This window comes from Symphodus melops, assembly GCF_947650265.1.
Source record: "Symphodus melops genome assembly, chromosome: 6".
NCBI classification, from domain to species: domain Eukaryota; kingdom Metazoa; phylum Chordata; class Actinopteri; order Labriformes; family Labridae; genus Symphodus; species Symphodus melops.
This window is the reverse complement of record NC_136696.1, coordinates 11,185,934-11,203,771: the sequence shown is the minus strand read 5'-3', so window position 1 is coordinate 11,203,771 and position 17,838 is coordinate 11,185,934. Positions and strand designations below refer to the sequence as shown.

Sequence of the window (17,838 nt, the reverse complement as noted above, 5' to 3'; positions counted from 1 at the left end):
TACAGAAAATGAGTACTTACAGCCACAGTTTGCTTCAGAGATCTGTGAAAAAAAAGACAGAAAAATCACATTCAATTTGGAACATCAGCAGAGGTCAGCATTGAGCTTCAGACAGTTTCAAACTATCAACTGAAGTCAAAGGAGCACCTTAATGAATGAGGTCATTGATCAACATTTCATGGGACAAAGCAGTAACATTTTAATATTAAACTAACAACTGATAAAAAAATGTGTCACTGAGTCCCAACACCTGATACATACAGGACTGTGGTCCAATATGGGCAGTGGTTCCCAACCTTTTTTCCTTCAGGCCCTTTCTATTTGTATCTCCCAGGACCCACATGATAAAAATGATGCTGATGTCTACAGAGTTTTATTAAAACACATTTGAATAACTATCCAGTATGTTATCATCATCGTGGGTAATATGTGCAGTCATTTTGACAACCTCAGAGCACACAGAGACACCCCCCACCCCAATCCAGAGATCTTAGTTAACCCCAGAAAAAGACCACTATATAGAGGTGAGACACATACTACTTGGTCACAGACTCTAGGCTTTTTTACTTCTTTTATAATCAGACATTTCCTGAAAATGATGGCAGGTCTTACCGAACAGCTCTCATTCCATATTACTTATTAGCCAAAACGTAAACAGGCAAGAGAAACTCTCACATGTTTCCTTTTGGTCTGTTTGCCACACCGCTAAACATTAAACAAATGGCATCATTGCTCAAACCTGCATCAGCCTCTCCCTCACAGAGGTCACGGGTAGGTTCAATCATTGACTCCTGCTTACAATGGCAGAATAGACCTCATACAAGGTCTCATCAGGTTGTTACGACAGAGGATTAAGGCCACGTTAATGAACAAAAATTAAAAAGTTGTATTTAAAATAAATCGGAAATTTACAAGAATGAAGTTGTAAAATTACAAGTTCAAAACAGACTGCATGAAAATGATGAAATGAAAGGAAAGAAAAAGAAAAAAAAAACTTTTCCTCTGCAGACACAACTTCCTCTGAGTCAGAGTGATTCTTACTGCGGAAAAGCCACAGTTTCTTGCAGTATCTTTTCAGGGTTCTGATATTTTATGATAATGTGATGATGATGATGACGTGCCAAAAGCATCAGTAAAGCCCAAACACAACTGTAGGATGGTTCCACTCAAATCAATAAATAAAAACAACCACATCCACGCAAAAACAAAAAGGCACATACCAATACCGAACAACACAACATATTTTGCACATTACCCATATTGCACAAGATCTGCAAAAACAAAGCATGAAAGATAACAAAGGTAAGGAAATAGAAAAAGCATATAGGGACACCATGACGCTATGCACAACCCACACAGCCAATAATTATTCTGAATTTTGATCAAAGTGGGAAAAGAAGCGTTTTTAAAGCGGTTTAGTTTACTTCAGGGACTCTATCATCTGCCAGAAGGTAGAAGCTTCATTCAGAGTGGATGATGTGAGACGGGTTGCATGGCTGAGAAAAGACTGCTCATACATCGGCTGAAGGGAGAGGTATTCAGTCCTCCCTATTACCTTCATGGCAGTCTGCACCAGAATGAGCAAGCTTAGATTTTAACTGAACAGAGAGGTCACCATACCACACTGACATACCATACCTAAAGATACTCTCCAACAAAGAGCAACAGTTTGAAGTTGTAAGACCAGGAAACTGGGAAGAATAAGGTCAACTTTTGTATTAGACGGTGGTCCTTTCACCCACCTGTCCCTTGAGACCAGTGTCCTCTCCTTAGTTTCTTTTTCTGTTCACAAAAGTGACCCTTCCCTTCCTGCCGCTCCTCTGGGACTCTATTCTTTTTGAAGTACAGTGGTGCCACACGGGTTTTTACATAGCATATGAAAGGGTCACTAAACGATGCATTAAAATAACTCAAGAATAAGGGTTTGCTTCTTAGTAATATACTAACCAGGCGTTACTTTAATCATCAGGTTGTTTAACAAATGTATTTCCTCTTTGGATGGATTTTGTTTAAGGAAATATTCATCTGAACAGTATGAACAAACTCCTAATATTTGTGACTGTTGTTTGCATAGCTGAGAATACTGCCTGTAATGTTCAGTACATACCCATTACATCATACTCATGCAAGCAGAAATTGTGCTGTTAAAAAATGTTATTATTGTCTGTCAAACTTTTAATTTAAACTAGACAAGCTAGCATGTAGCTGACTAGCTAGTCAAACATGTAAAGCTAGCATAGGAGTAAGTGTTAGCAAAAAAAAGAGCAAAGAGGGATATAAATAACAGACAATTGATTTGATAAAACGTGAGTAAAGAAAAAACTTTAAAAGAAACTTAAGTATTTCCCTGTTTGCTGTATTTATAAGCTAACACGTTTTTTGTGAGAGCATACAACAAGCACTTCCTACACATTGACTTTTCAAAGCAGATGGAGATGTGACAATTATCAGCCTCGCTCTTTGTCATGTAAGAGTAAGAAAAGGCAAGTAAAGACGTACACCTGGCCCAGGAAACAAATGATTAAAAAATACAGGAACAAACGTTATGCATTTGTTTCATGTTGTGCACAGCAGATCTAAACATCATGTTCCTCTTAATCATCATCATGTTCCAGTTTAATTAGTTTCAGTTTTAATACTTAAAAGGTACTGTACTGTACTGTACTGTAAGGTATCACCCATGTTTACTAATTATTCTGAGTGTCTGATATTTTTATCCAATATATTGATCATAATGTTTGCTAGAATAAACTTAAATATACTTTACGACAACAAGCTTTGAAGAGCTTCTTTTAAGGCTTGTATCAGAAGCCCTGAACAAAAATCTGTAATCTCCCATCAACATGATAAACTCCATCGCATTACATGATTAAATGTTTCTTAAGAGCGACCAAGAGTTCATCATCATTGTTTGCTGATTGCAAAGTCAAGAAAAAATTGCTAACCTCAATAACAGATCTGGTAGGTGTTTATTGTTTGTGTGTATTTTTAGTAAGCTCTATTTCAAGTAGTCTGTGTGGTGAAAAACATTTTGACTTAGTGTTACATCAACTGGCCCAACATATTACAACTAGAAAAGCTGTTGCTGGCTCCAGATGTAAAATAACTCATACAATAAGAAAGATTTGATCTCTTCAAACTTCACAACTATTTGAGAAAAGTCACATACCAGTGCATAAGTGCCGCATCTTATTGCTATGACAATCTTGTGTATGTAAACCAAGATTCCTCTTAAACTGACCTCTGGGCCTGTGACTTTTGCAGAGCTATGATTTTATAAATGTTTTATTTCCCTTGGCGCTCTTCCTAAGTATCACTTGTTTTCTCCTTACTAAATAAACAAATAAATGTCTCAAGCCATTACGCCTTGGCAGTGACTCAGAGAGCAGAAATAGCTGGAGCTCAAGGTCCCATTTGGGGAGAACTGCCCTAAATACACTGAAGTTCAAATAATGGACATAATTGTTTTAACATATATCAACTGTGACTCAGCCCCACCCATCCTCCTCCCTCTCAGCTAAACTTGATTATACTGATATGGTTCACACGGCTAACATTTGGAAGAAGTTCAGTGAAACTCTCCAGCATCACATTAAGCACATCAGCCAAAACCCTCATGTCTTATTGGTCAACTCCAATGTGAAAGGAATGAGACAACCCCCTAAACATAACATCCATGTTATATTCTGATTCATTTCACATTTAACGTTTCATAACCTGTGCCTTTTTAGTGAAGTTAGCTGCATTAGCTTCTTCGAGGACGTCAATAACAAAAGCCAGCTTAGAACTCTGCAAATATGATGTTTTAAGAAATACAATGCACACTTAAAATAGCATTCTTTGTGCTGCTTAAATTTCAAAAGCCATGTGTTCATCTTGTAAAATGGCCATACATTTTAATTCAATGAATTAGAAAATTATAATTTGTTTGTTGTACGGAGACTAGAAACTAACTTACTAGTTACAAAAAAAGGTCATTTATTAAAGCTGTAAAGCTGAAGCATGCTCTTCAATTCACTTCTGTATAATAAGTAAGTGTCAGGTGTTATGACGCGTCATCTTGACTTCTGCTGATTTGACCTAAATTAATTCAGCAATGACCACTGCCTTTTGACCAATTACACAACAATAGATCATCTATGAATTTGGACAAGTAGCTTCAAAATTCCTGTTCCGTCAGTCCATCTGCCAACCACGATGGCGTCTCATAACACATTACACACAGACATATCACAAGTAGTTGTTCCAACAGAGAAGCCTTTACAGTACATTTATTTCCATTCGAAATGCCATGAATCTTCACCTTGAGGTTTTAACAGTCATTTTCAAATGTACCTTTTAGTGAGTGCCGAATGGTTTACGTGTTTATTTCAGAAATAACATGTTTGAATTAAAGTAGAGAATCTTTTTCACATTTCACTGTGACAGAACTTCTTCAACCAGGCTGGGTACAATGTGTATGAAGTAAGTAAGTCAAATGAAGTATTGCTTCAGCTCCAGCATGAGAGAAGATGAGGAACTACTGACCTACTTAAGATGCTTTGAGGGACTTTAAAACTATAAAACATATCCTCATACAGCTATCATAACTTCTAATAAAGCAGCCTTATGTCTGCTCTGATATTAATGTTGAAACATACTTGGCAGGGACTCAGCCAATGACCCCTTTGCCCTGTGTTCTGTATCTGTGCCCTTTGACTGAGCCTGTCTGCAGCAAGAGGAGGAGGAGGAAATGGCTGTTCTGACCACTATATAAACATTACATCAATCCTGAAGGCAGTACGCCCGCCACTCTCTAAATTCCCTTTCATTCCTCACAGCCTGCCTCATGATAACACTCCAGTTCCTTCCTTCATAATAACACTCCGACCCAAAACAATCAAGAAATCACCTTAAAGACTGTTTGCTCAGGGATCAGCCCATTTAACCTTAGCTCCTCATAATCTGATAACTTTGAACAAAAGCACACAAAGGAAAAATCGACTTCTTGAATTACGCCAGGTTGGACAAGAAGATCGCTCGTGGTGCCCTTGTTGACTTGCTGAGTATAGAAAGTAGAAACTGCAAAATCCCTAACTCTGTCTCAAAAAAGAAAATGTGTGTATTGTTCTACCTTACATAAGCAACAAAAATCTTGTAATTCTTCGATTAAGCTTTACATGCAGTAATGTTATAAACGCTTCATGTCAGAGTTGAATATTGCTCCTTTAAGCTGTAGCTGCAGAAAATGATGACGGAACTTGTTTTGTCTTTCAACAACCTTAAAGCCATTTGCACTACATGTAACATTTCCCCCATTCACAGACAGTTTTATATAGTGATTTCAGAGGCTGCTATACAAGGTGCCCACAGGATCTAATATTAGCATTCACATACTGATTTGTGGAGCAAGGACTCTGTGTTCGGCCCAAGGCCAGGCCAGGCCAGGCCAGGAATTGAACCTCTCATCTTCAGACTAGGATACATCCCACTCTATGTTAAAACAACAACCAGTTTCATTACTATAGTAAAAACAAAAGTACCTTTTTTTTAACAAGAGATATTACCAGTTGTTGCTTCTTACTGACAGCTTATCAGAAAGACTGGCAGAGGGTTGAATACCGAATGTATTAATGGAAACCTGACCATAGAGTCATGCACACACTACAAAGGAGGTACATGGATCATCATACTTGCAAAAAGTGGCTGACGTATTTGATTAACTGAATAATAACAGATCTGGGGGGAATCTGCAAAAATATGTCTTCCTCTGTTTGTGATGGGTTTTTTATTCAATAGTGTTAGAACTTGGGAGAACTGTTTTATATATATTTAAGTTTTTCAAACATAGAACTATAAAATGTTGTAGCATTGAATTGGGACTGGTTGCTAGAGAGGTGCAAGCATATACTTCCTGCACATTACCATTGAGCTCATGAGCATGGCGCTGACTGAACCCCCAGCTATCATTCCATGTGCAGCGGCAGCCTGTTTAATTCTGACAGCTCTCCACAAATGCACCTCTTTACATCCTGAGTGTCCTTTTGGGCCTAAATGTATTCGAAAAATAAATTCACAAAATAATATTACACTGTTCTCCGGTAGAAACACATTATTCTTAAAACAAAATCACACTGCGAATGGAGTGGGCACAGACTAAGACAATACATCTTCTTACCTGATCTTCCTCCTTATGTCTGATTTGTAAGGAGGTTTGTGAAGATAAAAAACCTTAAATAAAGTTTCTACTTTATTTAAGACAAAACATCATCTTTCCCGAGTCACACACCCAGTGTGCTGCCAAGGTGAGATTTTGTGGAAGATACAATTCTTGGAAGCTTTTTCTCTATTTTAAGTTCATTACCTTTGTGACTCAATTGTTTCTGTTTTAACATAACTTCCTGGCACTTCCTGAGCCCACCCAGAGACCCCCTGATAACACACTTGAACAACATAAAGGGCTTTTAAGTTGTAGATGACGCTGTACTTCATACCTCCAGCTCATTAAGGTCACAATATTGGCTCATAAATCCATGTCTCTGAGCACTATGTTGCCAAAACATCCCCTTAAAAAAAGGTACTGTCCCTTCATTTGTAGTGTGTAATCATAGAGTTAGATGTTATTCTCTCACACCAATGTCTATTTAAGGTTTGTTTTTTTTGTATCAGCAGTGTGAGTGTGTGTGACTCACTACTTCAGTCATTTTTTTGAACATGTGCCTAGTTTTTACCCTTTTGTATTGTAATTTTAATTGAGAAATGAGTTTTAATTATTACACTTGATATTAACTAAAGAAAAGAGAATACCAAAGTTAATCATGCTAAACCTTTGACCTCTGACCTCACTGAAGCTACAAGGATATTCAAGGGCAGCGAGCAGTGCAAAGATATGAAGCTTAGCGAAAGTTCAGTAAGGAAGACTTCAAGTGATCAATTCTTCTCCCACTCAGTTTCATCAAATCATCAGTCCTCCACCACCAGGGTCTGGACTCTATGACTCTATCCTAATGACGAGCAGAACTTCATCACTAAATCACATCTTCCACCCCATAGAGTCCAAGCGCCAAAACTTTCCTGTCAAATCTCATTTTGTCAATCACTCTTTCACTGTAATAAATTCATTCTTGAAGTCACTCGTCTCTTCTGATGGAACTAAAGTCTTTGCCTTTACAATGGTCAAACTCTGATATAAACTTATGAAACAGTTCAGTTAAGAAACCTGATTTTGGGTATGCAATTTTTTCCAGATACTTTTTAAGACTTTAGTTGAAATTGTCTTTGTGCTTACAATAATTAATAATTAATGTGCTCTGAAAAAGAAACAAAAACAATCTGTCATAGCAGTTGTAAACATGTTTTATAAACCAATCAAGCCTCTCTACCATATGCATGCACGAGCCCACACTAAAAGCATGAGCTAAAATCCGCTTCTGGACCAATGGTGCTAGAGCATGTAAGTGAGGGGCGTGGCTTTTTAGGACGCACAGAGGGGGGAGGAAATGACCACACCTATGAGCCAGTCAATAAACACAGCCATCAGGTGCTCAAACACATTGGAGACACACTATTCAGGTTCAAGCACTATAAAAATGCAGCAGGACATCTGCCTTTACTGTAACCCAATCGAAGAGATTTTCTCTGCATGGCGGTGGAAGGTTTACGATCTCTGGGCCCAGGCCTCATTCAGGCCAAGGAGGACGCCTTTGAACTACAGCAGTGTTTAAGTGGTTCAGACTGTGTTTCATATGTTGAAAAAATATGTTTTTATAAATTGGTGTATATTTTTGACAAAAGTATTTCATTGAGCAACGGGTCTGAGGTGTTCTGCTATTTTGGTGTTTGGTTGTGCTAATTGTGTGTGGTGTTTTGAGAAAACAGGACCGTTTTCAAGATGGTGCTTAAGCAATCAAAAAAAACTGTAAGGATCTTTCTATTTTTTTATTCAGAAAAGTTAAAAATGCTGTGTGGATAATTAATCCTCCCATTGAGTTGTCATCTTCTTCTGGGGATCGATGAAGTGCTCTTTGAATGTTTGTAGCTAGCAGGTTAGCATCTCATGTTTTATCCACCCACAAATTTACAACCTGCTACTCACTATCATAATAAGAATGTGTAAAATGTGGTTTGTGATTGTGTTTTTTTCAATCAACGTACTTACATTTCCTCGGTTTTTCATAAAGCTACTTTTTTTTAATACAGCAGATGTTTCCCATGAGCAACAACAATAAACTAAAACAATGCTCTCCTCCAGCGCCAAACCTCCAACCTCTTGCCACTCACATTCGCAATAATTAATTATGAATTTGAACGCATCAAGCGCAAGCTGTGGAAAAAACTGTCCTTTGCTTAACTGCATTTGCCTGTGGCAGGGCTGCCAAGTTTCAGAAAATGACAAGAGTGAGACTTTAGTGTCACGATACGTTCGGAAAAAAATTGGCCTTTTTTAACATCGATTTATACCTTAAGACTTATGTCCTCACCTCCATGCCAGCGGCTCTCCCTGCACTGTGGCCTCTTAATTAACCAGAAATTAGAAATGAGGGGTATTAGTCAGGGCCCTTGGGTACCAGGATCCATTGAAAGATCTGTGTCACCTCTTTTAGATTTTTCAAAATAAAACACTGAATCTGACCAAAATTTCACGTCTTATTGAAAATTTAGCAGAATTCACCTTTAATTTTCTCCAAAAATTATACAGTAAAATCTGCTGAAAACTAGAGGGCTAATAGTCCGGTCCATCAGGTACAATGATCCATTAAAAGATCTGTGTCACCTTTCACAGATTTTATATTAAAACATTTCAATATGACCAAAATATCATATCTCTCCTTGAAATTAATTAAACTTCAAATATCTCTAAAACTGTTTAGAAAAATACATATCTCTGTCAAGAGCCATAATTATTGTTGTCACTTTTTATTTTATTGTCATGTCATATTTCAAAAATACGCGTCCGTTCTCCTGCTTTTTGGACTCTCCAAGCACATACCGTAAGTCCCTGAATAGGCATCGTATTTTGATCGGGCGGCTGGTTTGACCGACGTTATGCAAATGACGGCTCACTTGACCGCAGTGTATTGATTGGGAAATATAAGCGTGAGAAATGTCAAGTGTGGCGTGTGGTGTGAGAATGGGTCAAATTGCGTGACTGTCACACTCAAAGCGTGAAGCTCTGGCCTGTGGTCTGCATTCGTGTGTTATCAGGCTAATGTTAACACACTTAGGTTAAAGGGATACTTCCCCATTTACATGAAGCTGTGTATCATTAGAAACATGTAAGTAGTGTTGAATGGTCATGAATCCAACCCTCAAAGTTTTTTTTTTCATGTGATGCAAAAAGTGTCATATTGCATCACATGAAGAAAACTTCCAGGCAAAGAAAAACATATTTTTCTCATCTCAGGGCAAAATGAGGGCTGGATTCACGACCATTCAACACTACTATCATGTTTCTAATGATACACAGCTTCATGTAAATGGGTGAAGTATCCCTTTAACTTGTAGCGTCATATTGCATATAAGTAGCAAGTATGTTATTCGTCTTTCCTTAATCCTTCACTGAAACAGCTTTATACACAAGGCCGTAAACATGATTTAAATACAGCTGGTGGGACTCATTCTCACTCATTGTGGACAGTCATGACTCAAAGCGACATTTACAGAGACTTCATTTCTGCTGTATTTATGTGTAAAATGCTGCTCTTCCTTTAAATAAAGTGAGAGAGACTGGCTGACAGACAGACAGTGATGATGTGATATCACTAAATCAAGACAACTCCCTTTACAGCATTGTCGGTGGACACAGATACAATGAAGTAGTGGTGTATGTCCAATGAAATAATGTGGAAGCTATATAAAAGGACATTCAAGATTTGACTTTTTACAAGGATTTTTTTTTTCTTTTAAATATAACTGATATGGATTTTATTATAACATTATATTTTGTTGTTGTTGTTATTCTTTATATTAATCTTGCCATTTGGACACTTGTATAACGTTTTTTTATTAATGTGTTCATTTTGTTGATGCCTGTATGTGTGATTGTCTGTTTATTTTAAAGCATTTCAGATTGATGATAACTGTATATGTTTCCTGAACTCCTCCTGTGGAACGTTATAGAAACATGAATCATAGAAAAATATTCAAAGCTATATCTAAAAATATCCACTGCCTCCAAATACTCTAAGGGCAACATGTCTTTAGCTGTGAGTATGTTTGTCTCCAGGTACAGTATCCGCCTCCCACACCACAGTCCAGCTATGCTATCACAGGCCACATCAGAGAATATGGAAATGTTTGACGTAGTGCTTTACTGTAACCAGTACCATGCACAGTGCTGAGCTGCTGACTGCAGATACACATCTTAGTACAATGCACCAACCATTAGCACTTCCTCCTAAACTTGCTGGCCATGTAACAGGAGGAACATAGAGGCGTGATCAGGGTGATGTTTGAAATGTGTGAAAGTGGGGTGTGAGGTGCGCTCGTCTGCAGGGAAGAAAGCGCAGAGATGCTGTATGTTTGTTTTCTTAACTTTTTAGTGCTACATTTAATGGTGTTATTACTGCTTTTAAACAATTGTAACTGTATTTATATACAGTATATATATGTGTGTGTGTGTGTGTGTGTGTGTGTGTGTGTGTGTGTGTGTGTGTGTGTGTGTGTGTTTGTATACAGATATATATATATGTTTTTTTTAATATCCAGACCAATTACAGAAATGAACCCTTTGGAAGGTTCCTGCCCTGTGTGATCCCAGGCAGCGTTATAAGATACATTTTGAAACGGTTTGTTTCTGTAAGTTTAAGATTTATTGCAAAAGCTTTATTTGAATGTTCAGAACGCAACTTCCTAGGGAAATTTTTTTTTAATTAAGTCCAATCTACACGGGGAGGGAAAAACAACTCATAGCTCTCTATGACTTTGTTTGTCCTTGAGTTACCTTGTGACTTTAATATGTTAGCAAACAATAGGGGGAAAAAAGCCTGCACTAAAAACATCGTTTCAGAACCATTATTTTATAGTAATTTATAATGGATGCATGTTGTGCATGTCCTTCCCCTTTGATAGGTGTTAATTCTCCATCATACATTGTGCCCTGTCTGTAAAATAGCAAAAAAAAAAAAGGCTAATGAATATGTCATAACCAGACATTTCAGCACCTGCTTGTCTTAACAGTTTTGTCAATATTGATGCCAGTATTTAAAATGACTCAATAATAATCCCTAAAATGTACGGTGGTATTAGGTATTCTGAATTTCCCTGATGATACCGATGTATTATCATCCATTTTTATTTCTACCAAAAACAAAAAAAAAACAAGCTTTTCTCCTCTAAAACTGAAGTTTTCTAAGTAATAATACGTTATACATATATAACATATTGTTTTGGTGCAGAAAATAACTATTTACTATAACTTTACATTTGATGATAACAAACATGGAGTGCAAGCATTTAGTTGCCTTAGCTGAAGCTAACAAGACACCAGGAATCTTTATTTTTGTATTTTTTTTAATCATCATTAACTTGATTTCTAACTGGGATGTCTGTTTCTGGAAGGTCAAATATTAATGGGACATTTTTTTCTATCATAAAACCCTTGTACAAATGGGACATTAAAAGGTCTCACTTGAAACACTCCATTTGGACATGTTGCATAACTGAGTGACAGACAGTGTAAAAGAAGAAAAGTCTAAATTCTCAATCTGATGCCTAGCTTTGCCCAGCCATGACTGTCACATAGGACACTGGCCAAACGATAACTATCAGTTCACAATAAGGCCTTTGAGGCTGCGAGAGGAGCCTGTGTCTCATTTACATGCATTGGGGAACTGTGACTCTTTGTCATTCATGTTTTACACGCCGAGCTTCCTGTCACAGCCCTGGTAAAAGTCAGCATGTTTGAGGATGATAATTTGGCACTGGACAGTCTTGATACAGTTGAAGTACGGTTAGGAGTGGGAGGAGGGGGCAGCGTCCAACAAAGACGGAATTGACTTGTGACTTTTGCGCTTTAGAAGAAAAATGAGATGCAGAATATAATTTGACTTGTACTTTCTAATTTAGATGCAGTGAGGAGAAGGACACTTGTGTTGAGATCCAAATCAGACATCATGAAATCCTGTCTTACGTCACTGTATACATTTTACAGCCCCTCAGGCATTAGCTTACGAGCCATAAAGACATAACTAATCAAACAGAGTCGACCACCATCAGGCCTGTTCTTACAAGTGATAGAAAACTTCACGTTTCCTTGTACCAAGATGTTTCCAACAGATAGCGGCGTCACCACGCTCTCATGTGTGAGGAGGCCACAGACAGAGAAAGAGAGCGAAACACATACAGTGGATGGAAATACAAAAGGGTTCAATACAATGATAAAAGTCATGCAAAGCGATGTACTTTTCCCGGGTCAGTTCGAGCTGAGGGTCAAGCTGTGACTTTGCACGAACATTCTAGTCTACACATAACAAGACAGACAAGACATGTTAGCCTCTCTGTATAACAGCTTTATACAACTGTCATGAGTCCAAACTAAAAACTGGATCATACACAATGTTATAGTGCCACATGTTGCTAATCTAATGCTAAAACATACCGGTATCTATTATAGTACCCTTGTATCGCATACTTTATGGAATCTATGGAATCAGTTTAATATAAAATACTTTTGTATCATTGATTTACTAAACAACAGTACATTGAAACCAGTTGATGCAATATTATGTAAAAAACTGTGCAATTCCTGTGTACACAAAATGTCCTTACTGTGTTATAGTATCAATCTCAAATCTTTGAGATGCATTAAATATGGATTCCTGTTGTATTATAATAAGAAGCAGTGACATGCTCTTTTGAATGTGAAGCGTCCAACCAATTCAACAGAGCCCCTCTAACTGAACTTAGCATAAGCCTGTGAGGTACAGACCTACAATCATCCTTTGTAGAGAAGCTTATTTATCCGTGACAACACACAATTCAAAGGGGAACTGAAACTTCAACAGAGAGAAGGAAATGGAACAGAATACCTCTCTATTCACTATAAACAGGTAGTTCATGCACAAACTGAAATGTTCAGATAATGGGAGAATTGACATTTTGAAAGTGTACACCATGCATATATTAAATTTCCTTTCCTTTCATGGAAGCATGTTATTTCTACTTTTTTTAATGTAACTTCCCGTTTGCCTTAACCTAGAAGAAGTGTCAATTATATGTTGAACTGACTGTTATACTAAATCCAAGCTATAAGGCCAACTTGCCTGTTCCCTTTAATTGTCTTGTGCTATTTTACATCAAGTGATGTTTTATCTCTACAAAAACAGTCAACACTTGTTGTATCATAGAGGGAGGACTTTAAGTGGAAAGGAGAAGTTAAAGGCATTTATCCTCTCTCGTATCAAACAGAAAGAAGCTGAGCAGTGTTGCCAGATCTCATGAGAGAAACAAGCCAGCTCTATGAAAATAAGCCCAAAACAAGCGACTTAGCTCTTCTAAAAGATAATATACACCCAGCCATGCCCAAATCAAAATCAAGATTTTTACATTGCATGCATTTTGTGTCTTTTTTTTTTTTTTTGCTGTTATGCATTGAAGCAGATATTAAGTTGATATGCCATCTACATTTTCACTCCTCGTCATCTCTGCTGTCAAACTGCAGTCAAAAAATTTCTTCCACTTCAACAACTTGGTGAATTATCATGACTGAATGCCCTGGCTGCAGCTGACAACAGACACATGTTCGTGAAAATCTTGATTTTGCGAAATATGCATGACTGGACCTTGCTATAGTTGTTGATCAAATTACATTTACTGTTTGTTAATAGTGCACAAAGTTATTGACTTTAAATTTAGCTAGAAAGTGGGAGCTTCCTGTTACAACACTGAGCCAATCTAGTTTGTCTACTCTTTCTGCTGGGCATTGTTTCTCTGTCGCTCTGTCAGGTGTAGCTGTGCATGCGAGTGTGTGTGAGGGTGCGGGATCGGGAGCGAGTGGTAACCATGGAAACGGGGTTGTAGACACCGGACAGATCCTGGAAAAGAACAAACTAAATATCGCGTTAGGCTTATTTGTGGAGGGCTGGGAGAGAATCAGGAGGAGTTCATAAGAGGAGCAAATCAAGCCCAAATAAGCAACAACACTTAACTTAACAAAAACTCAACCTGTGACTGAAGACATTTACATTCAACTTTACAAAAAAAACAAGCCCAAAGTCGCTTATGACAAGCAGACTTGGAAACACTGAAGCTGAGAGCTGCAGGTTTTGTTTCCAAACAGGAAAGTCCTGACTGCCATGTCTCTAAAACTTTAATTTATCTGTGATCACACCTTCAGGCTTAGTTATCCAAAACTCCCTCACACCATTAAAATAGTTGAAGATGTTGATGTTTATCCATGGTAGATTAACAACCATCAGAGTTTAGATTATCTTTGTAGAAGAGCCAGCTGTGTAACATTTGCATGTGAACTGTGTGGCTTGTGTTCATCTCCGCTCAACATGTGTACTCTTCATAGAAGATGACTTCATTTACGGGCCATTGCACCTTTACTTCCCTATCGAAACAGTAAGCTTTTCATGCCATTTGGAAACATGGAAACGTACAATAAATTAATGAATTGCCAAATTTAATATCTAATAAGAGGAAATACTTCAGACAAAATTCTTCACAAATGTGCCTACATGGTTACCGATCCAACTGTTTTTTTTAAAGGTTAATTTATAATCTTGCCACTGCAGCATCTTACAAAAAAAACAGCTAACTAAACAACAAATTCAACATCCACGCCTGCAAGTACAAAACTCTATATAAGTCACAGAAAAGGTTTCACCACCATTTGCAGTTCCACTTAATTTAATGTCATGCATTATGTCTGAGTTTCTATAAAAGAGAATGTAATTTTGTTATGAAGCTGTATCATTGTTCATACCAAGGTTTATTTGATAGATTTTTTGATGACCAGGTAAGAAATATACACACACACACACACACACACACACACACACACACACACACACACACACACACAGAACATTCAAAGGAAGCAGTGTCTGGGGCTTTTGGGGAGGTTGTGATGTCTGTGTTCAAATTAAAAAATCACACTACAATTTTCAAAAGAATTCGCTCCCCCAGTTTGAGCTTCGATGGATTTTGTTTTAAACAGTTTCTTTATGAACACGTACGTAAGTGTGGGGAGGTGGATATTATTATTTGTTTTTATGTGTCTGTGACTGGAGGTTGTCTTCTTCTCTTCTTTTATCAAACCTTTTACTTCATCCTCTTGTAAGGGATCTCCTTGTGATGTATAATTATGCAATGCAAAAAAAAGGTATAATAATAGTGACAGTTCAACCTTACATTTGAGTCTATCATTTGATTATAATGTATTAGTTGTTTTTGTTTTTTTCGCTCGTTTCACTGCAGTGCATCAATAATCAGTCTTGACATCACACCCCTCTCCTAGATCAGACTGTAGTTTGTTACTTAATAAATGGGTATTCAGGAGATCTGAAGGAGTGACAGGGACACTGAAGTGCACCTCATTCCATTCCTGACCCCTTTGTGTTGGCCACACACATCCTCACATGCCATTCTCAACCTCTCTCACCCTCTCTCACCCTCTCTATCTCTCTCTCTCCTGAAAGACCAGTGGGGCGAGGACAGGTGGGTCTGTGGCTGCTGGACTTACTTTGTTATGTAAGTTTTGTTGGGAGGGATGCATTCTTATTACATTTCACACTATTGGTCAGCTCACTGGACTCTGACCTTTGCAATCCTGGACAAATAAATCATCAGATTGGGATATTCTTATTAAAATGATGTTGTCAGAGTTTTTAATGCAAAAGAAGGATGTTAGCTCTTTCTAAAACCCGATATTATTAATACATATATATTCTCACCATGAGTTACGATTAATTTCCCAAAAAATTTACTTCAATTTTTAATCCAATTAAAACTCCTATAGAATTCCTATAGACACATTCCCTAAAGCCTTCTGCTGATTGCAGGATATTTTTTCTCTAATTTTTCCCCTCATAATTTGTATTTGTGTTCAGTTCTGAACTGCTCCAAATGACCTGAGTGAATACTTCATACTGTAATACTGTAATCACCTGCGCAACAGGTGCACTCACACTCAGGTTTTATGGTAACAACTGACCAACAACATTCAAACAAAGGGTCCTCCTGTTTAGTTTTTTTTCCCCCAAGAAGAAAGTAGTACAGCCTGTTTTATTCTCTACTTAGTAGAAATGAAAGACGCTTTCTTACCTTGAGTAGAGCGCAGAGGAACAGCAGAAAGACACTGAAGCGCACCAGTGGCTTCATGATGCGGAGAAATGTTTCTAGACTTTTCTACCAGTTGAATGCTCTCATGTTCAAGCTTCTTCGTTTGTGAAAGCTATTACTTCTACACCAGCCAAATGTTCCTTCTTAGTCTTGCTACATGAGTGGGGTTAACAGTAAAGGAGAAAACTTTCTTCCTCTCTGTTAACGGGGAGGAGTGGCGGCCCAGCGCGTCGATCAGGGAAGTTTTTAGTAAAATATGCCACTCCTCTCATCATCATTTCACCCTCCTCGGATGCAGCCTCCTTAAAAAGTATTTTCCGCCGTTATTATGGTCAGTATGTAAACTACGATGTGTCACAGCAAGCGTCAGCAGAGACATAGAGAGGAGAGGGTTGTCCGGTCAAGCAGAAATGAGGAAGAGTCACCCTACATTCTTCCAATAACTCGGTCACGCAGGCTGAAGGAATGGCTCCGCGGTGGGATATCTTTTCTGAACAAAGCCAGCAGCTATGGCAGATGTTTGTCTCTGTTTGTTTCTGTTTTTTTTTTTTTAAACTTTACTGTAAACCGACCTACACATGCGTCCAACAGGGGATGCCAGTTCCAAGCAGGGGCGTAGTGAGGAATTCTGTGGCACCAAGTAGGCCTACTGGTGTATCTGGGCTTGTCATGTGACATGTTTTAACCGTCCAGACAATTAAAAAGAATAACAAAACCCTCTATAAGCTATTTTCATTCATGCACTCCTGAAAATGTCTGGCCCCCTAACACCTTCCCAAGTTCACTGTTCACATTGCAACGGACATTTGCAAACTCTGGCTGTACTGTTTTCATGCTATATATGACAATTTCCCGCTAAATATTCCTGTTTCCTGCTATGATCTCCATCGGGCAGGCATGAAAACACATTTGTCTGTTTGCGTTTACACAGCTCATTTGAAACCTTCTTCAAGTTTTCAGGAGGTTTGTGCAAGTGTGAAAGTCTCATTAGTAAATAAAAATGTAAATGTTATTATTGTTTATCTTGATCAGTAGGTTTTATTTTAGTGTTTAAAGTCTCATGGTACGAGGATATGAGAGAAAAGAATTAGAAGTATTCTTTCTTGTGGATGCTGTTCATCATGTTCAAGTTCACCTACCAATTGTATGTGAGTAGCGTAGCTTTCGCACGGATGGACAATGGACCCAGTTAAATGGGCCCATTTAACTTTTTAATGAGCTTACCTTTTACCCATTAGTCACTATTTGGTTCAGGCGGGGTCGGAGCATGAAAGAAAAAGTATTAAACCAGTATTACAGAGGCGTATAACGAGTAATGGGTAATAATTGCCGAATGCTGTTCTTCAAATGTACTTTTAGAATATGGCCTTTTTAAGACTGTTATCTTAGGTTCACTAAAATCCCAACATGAAAAAGACTCATCAGATGCAAATAACGTAAACACCGGCTGTAGGAGTGTGTTGTTTCTCAAGCAATATCATATGAGAGGGGTTTCTTCTGTAGTGAATATCAGCACCACTGTAAATATGTCTAAGATAACCATAGTCATGCGACCTTCAGGTTAACATTGGC

General features: G+C 37.9%; 1 protein-coding gene across 1 annotated transcript in view; it reads right to left on the bottom strand.

Moving 5' to 3' along the window:
• The window catches only part of LOC306825833 (receptor-type tyrosine-protein phosphatase eta-like), a 39,799-nt gene extending 23,230 nt beyond the window's left edge, over positions 1–16,569 (bottom strand). The window contains exons 1-2 of the mRNA XM_079346787.1: positions 16,249–16,569; positions 21–42 (exon numbers count right to left, since the gene is read on the bottom strand). Of these exons, the coding sequence (XP_079202913.1) occupies positions 21–42; positions 16,249–16,305 (79 nt within the window). The 5' untranslated portion in view covers positions 16,306–16,569. The remainder of the gene's footprint in view (positions 1–20; positions 43–16,248) is intronic.
• Positions 16,570–17,838: the final 1,269 nt, after the last annotated feature.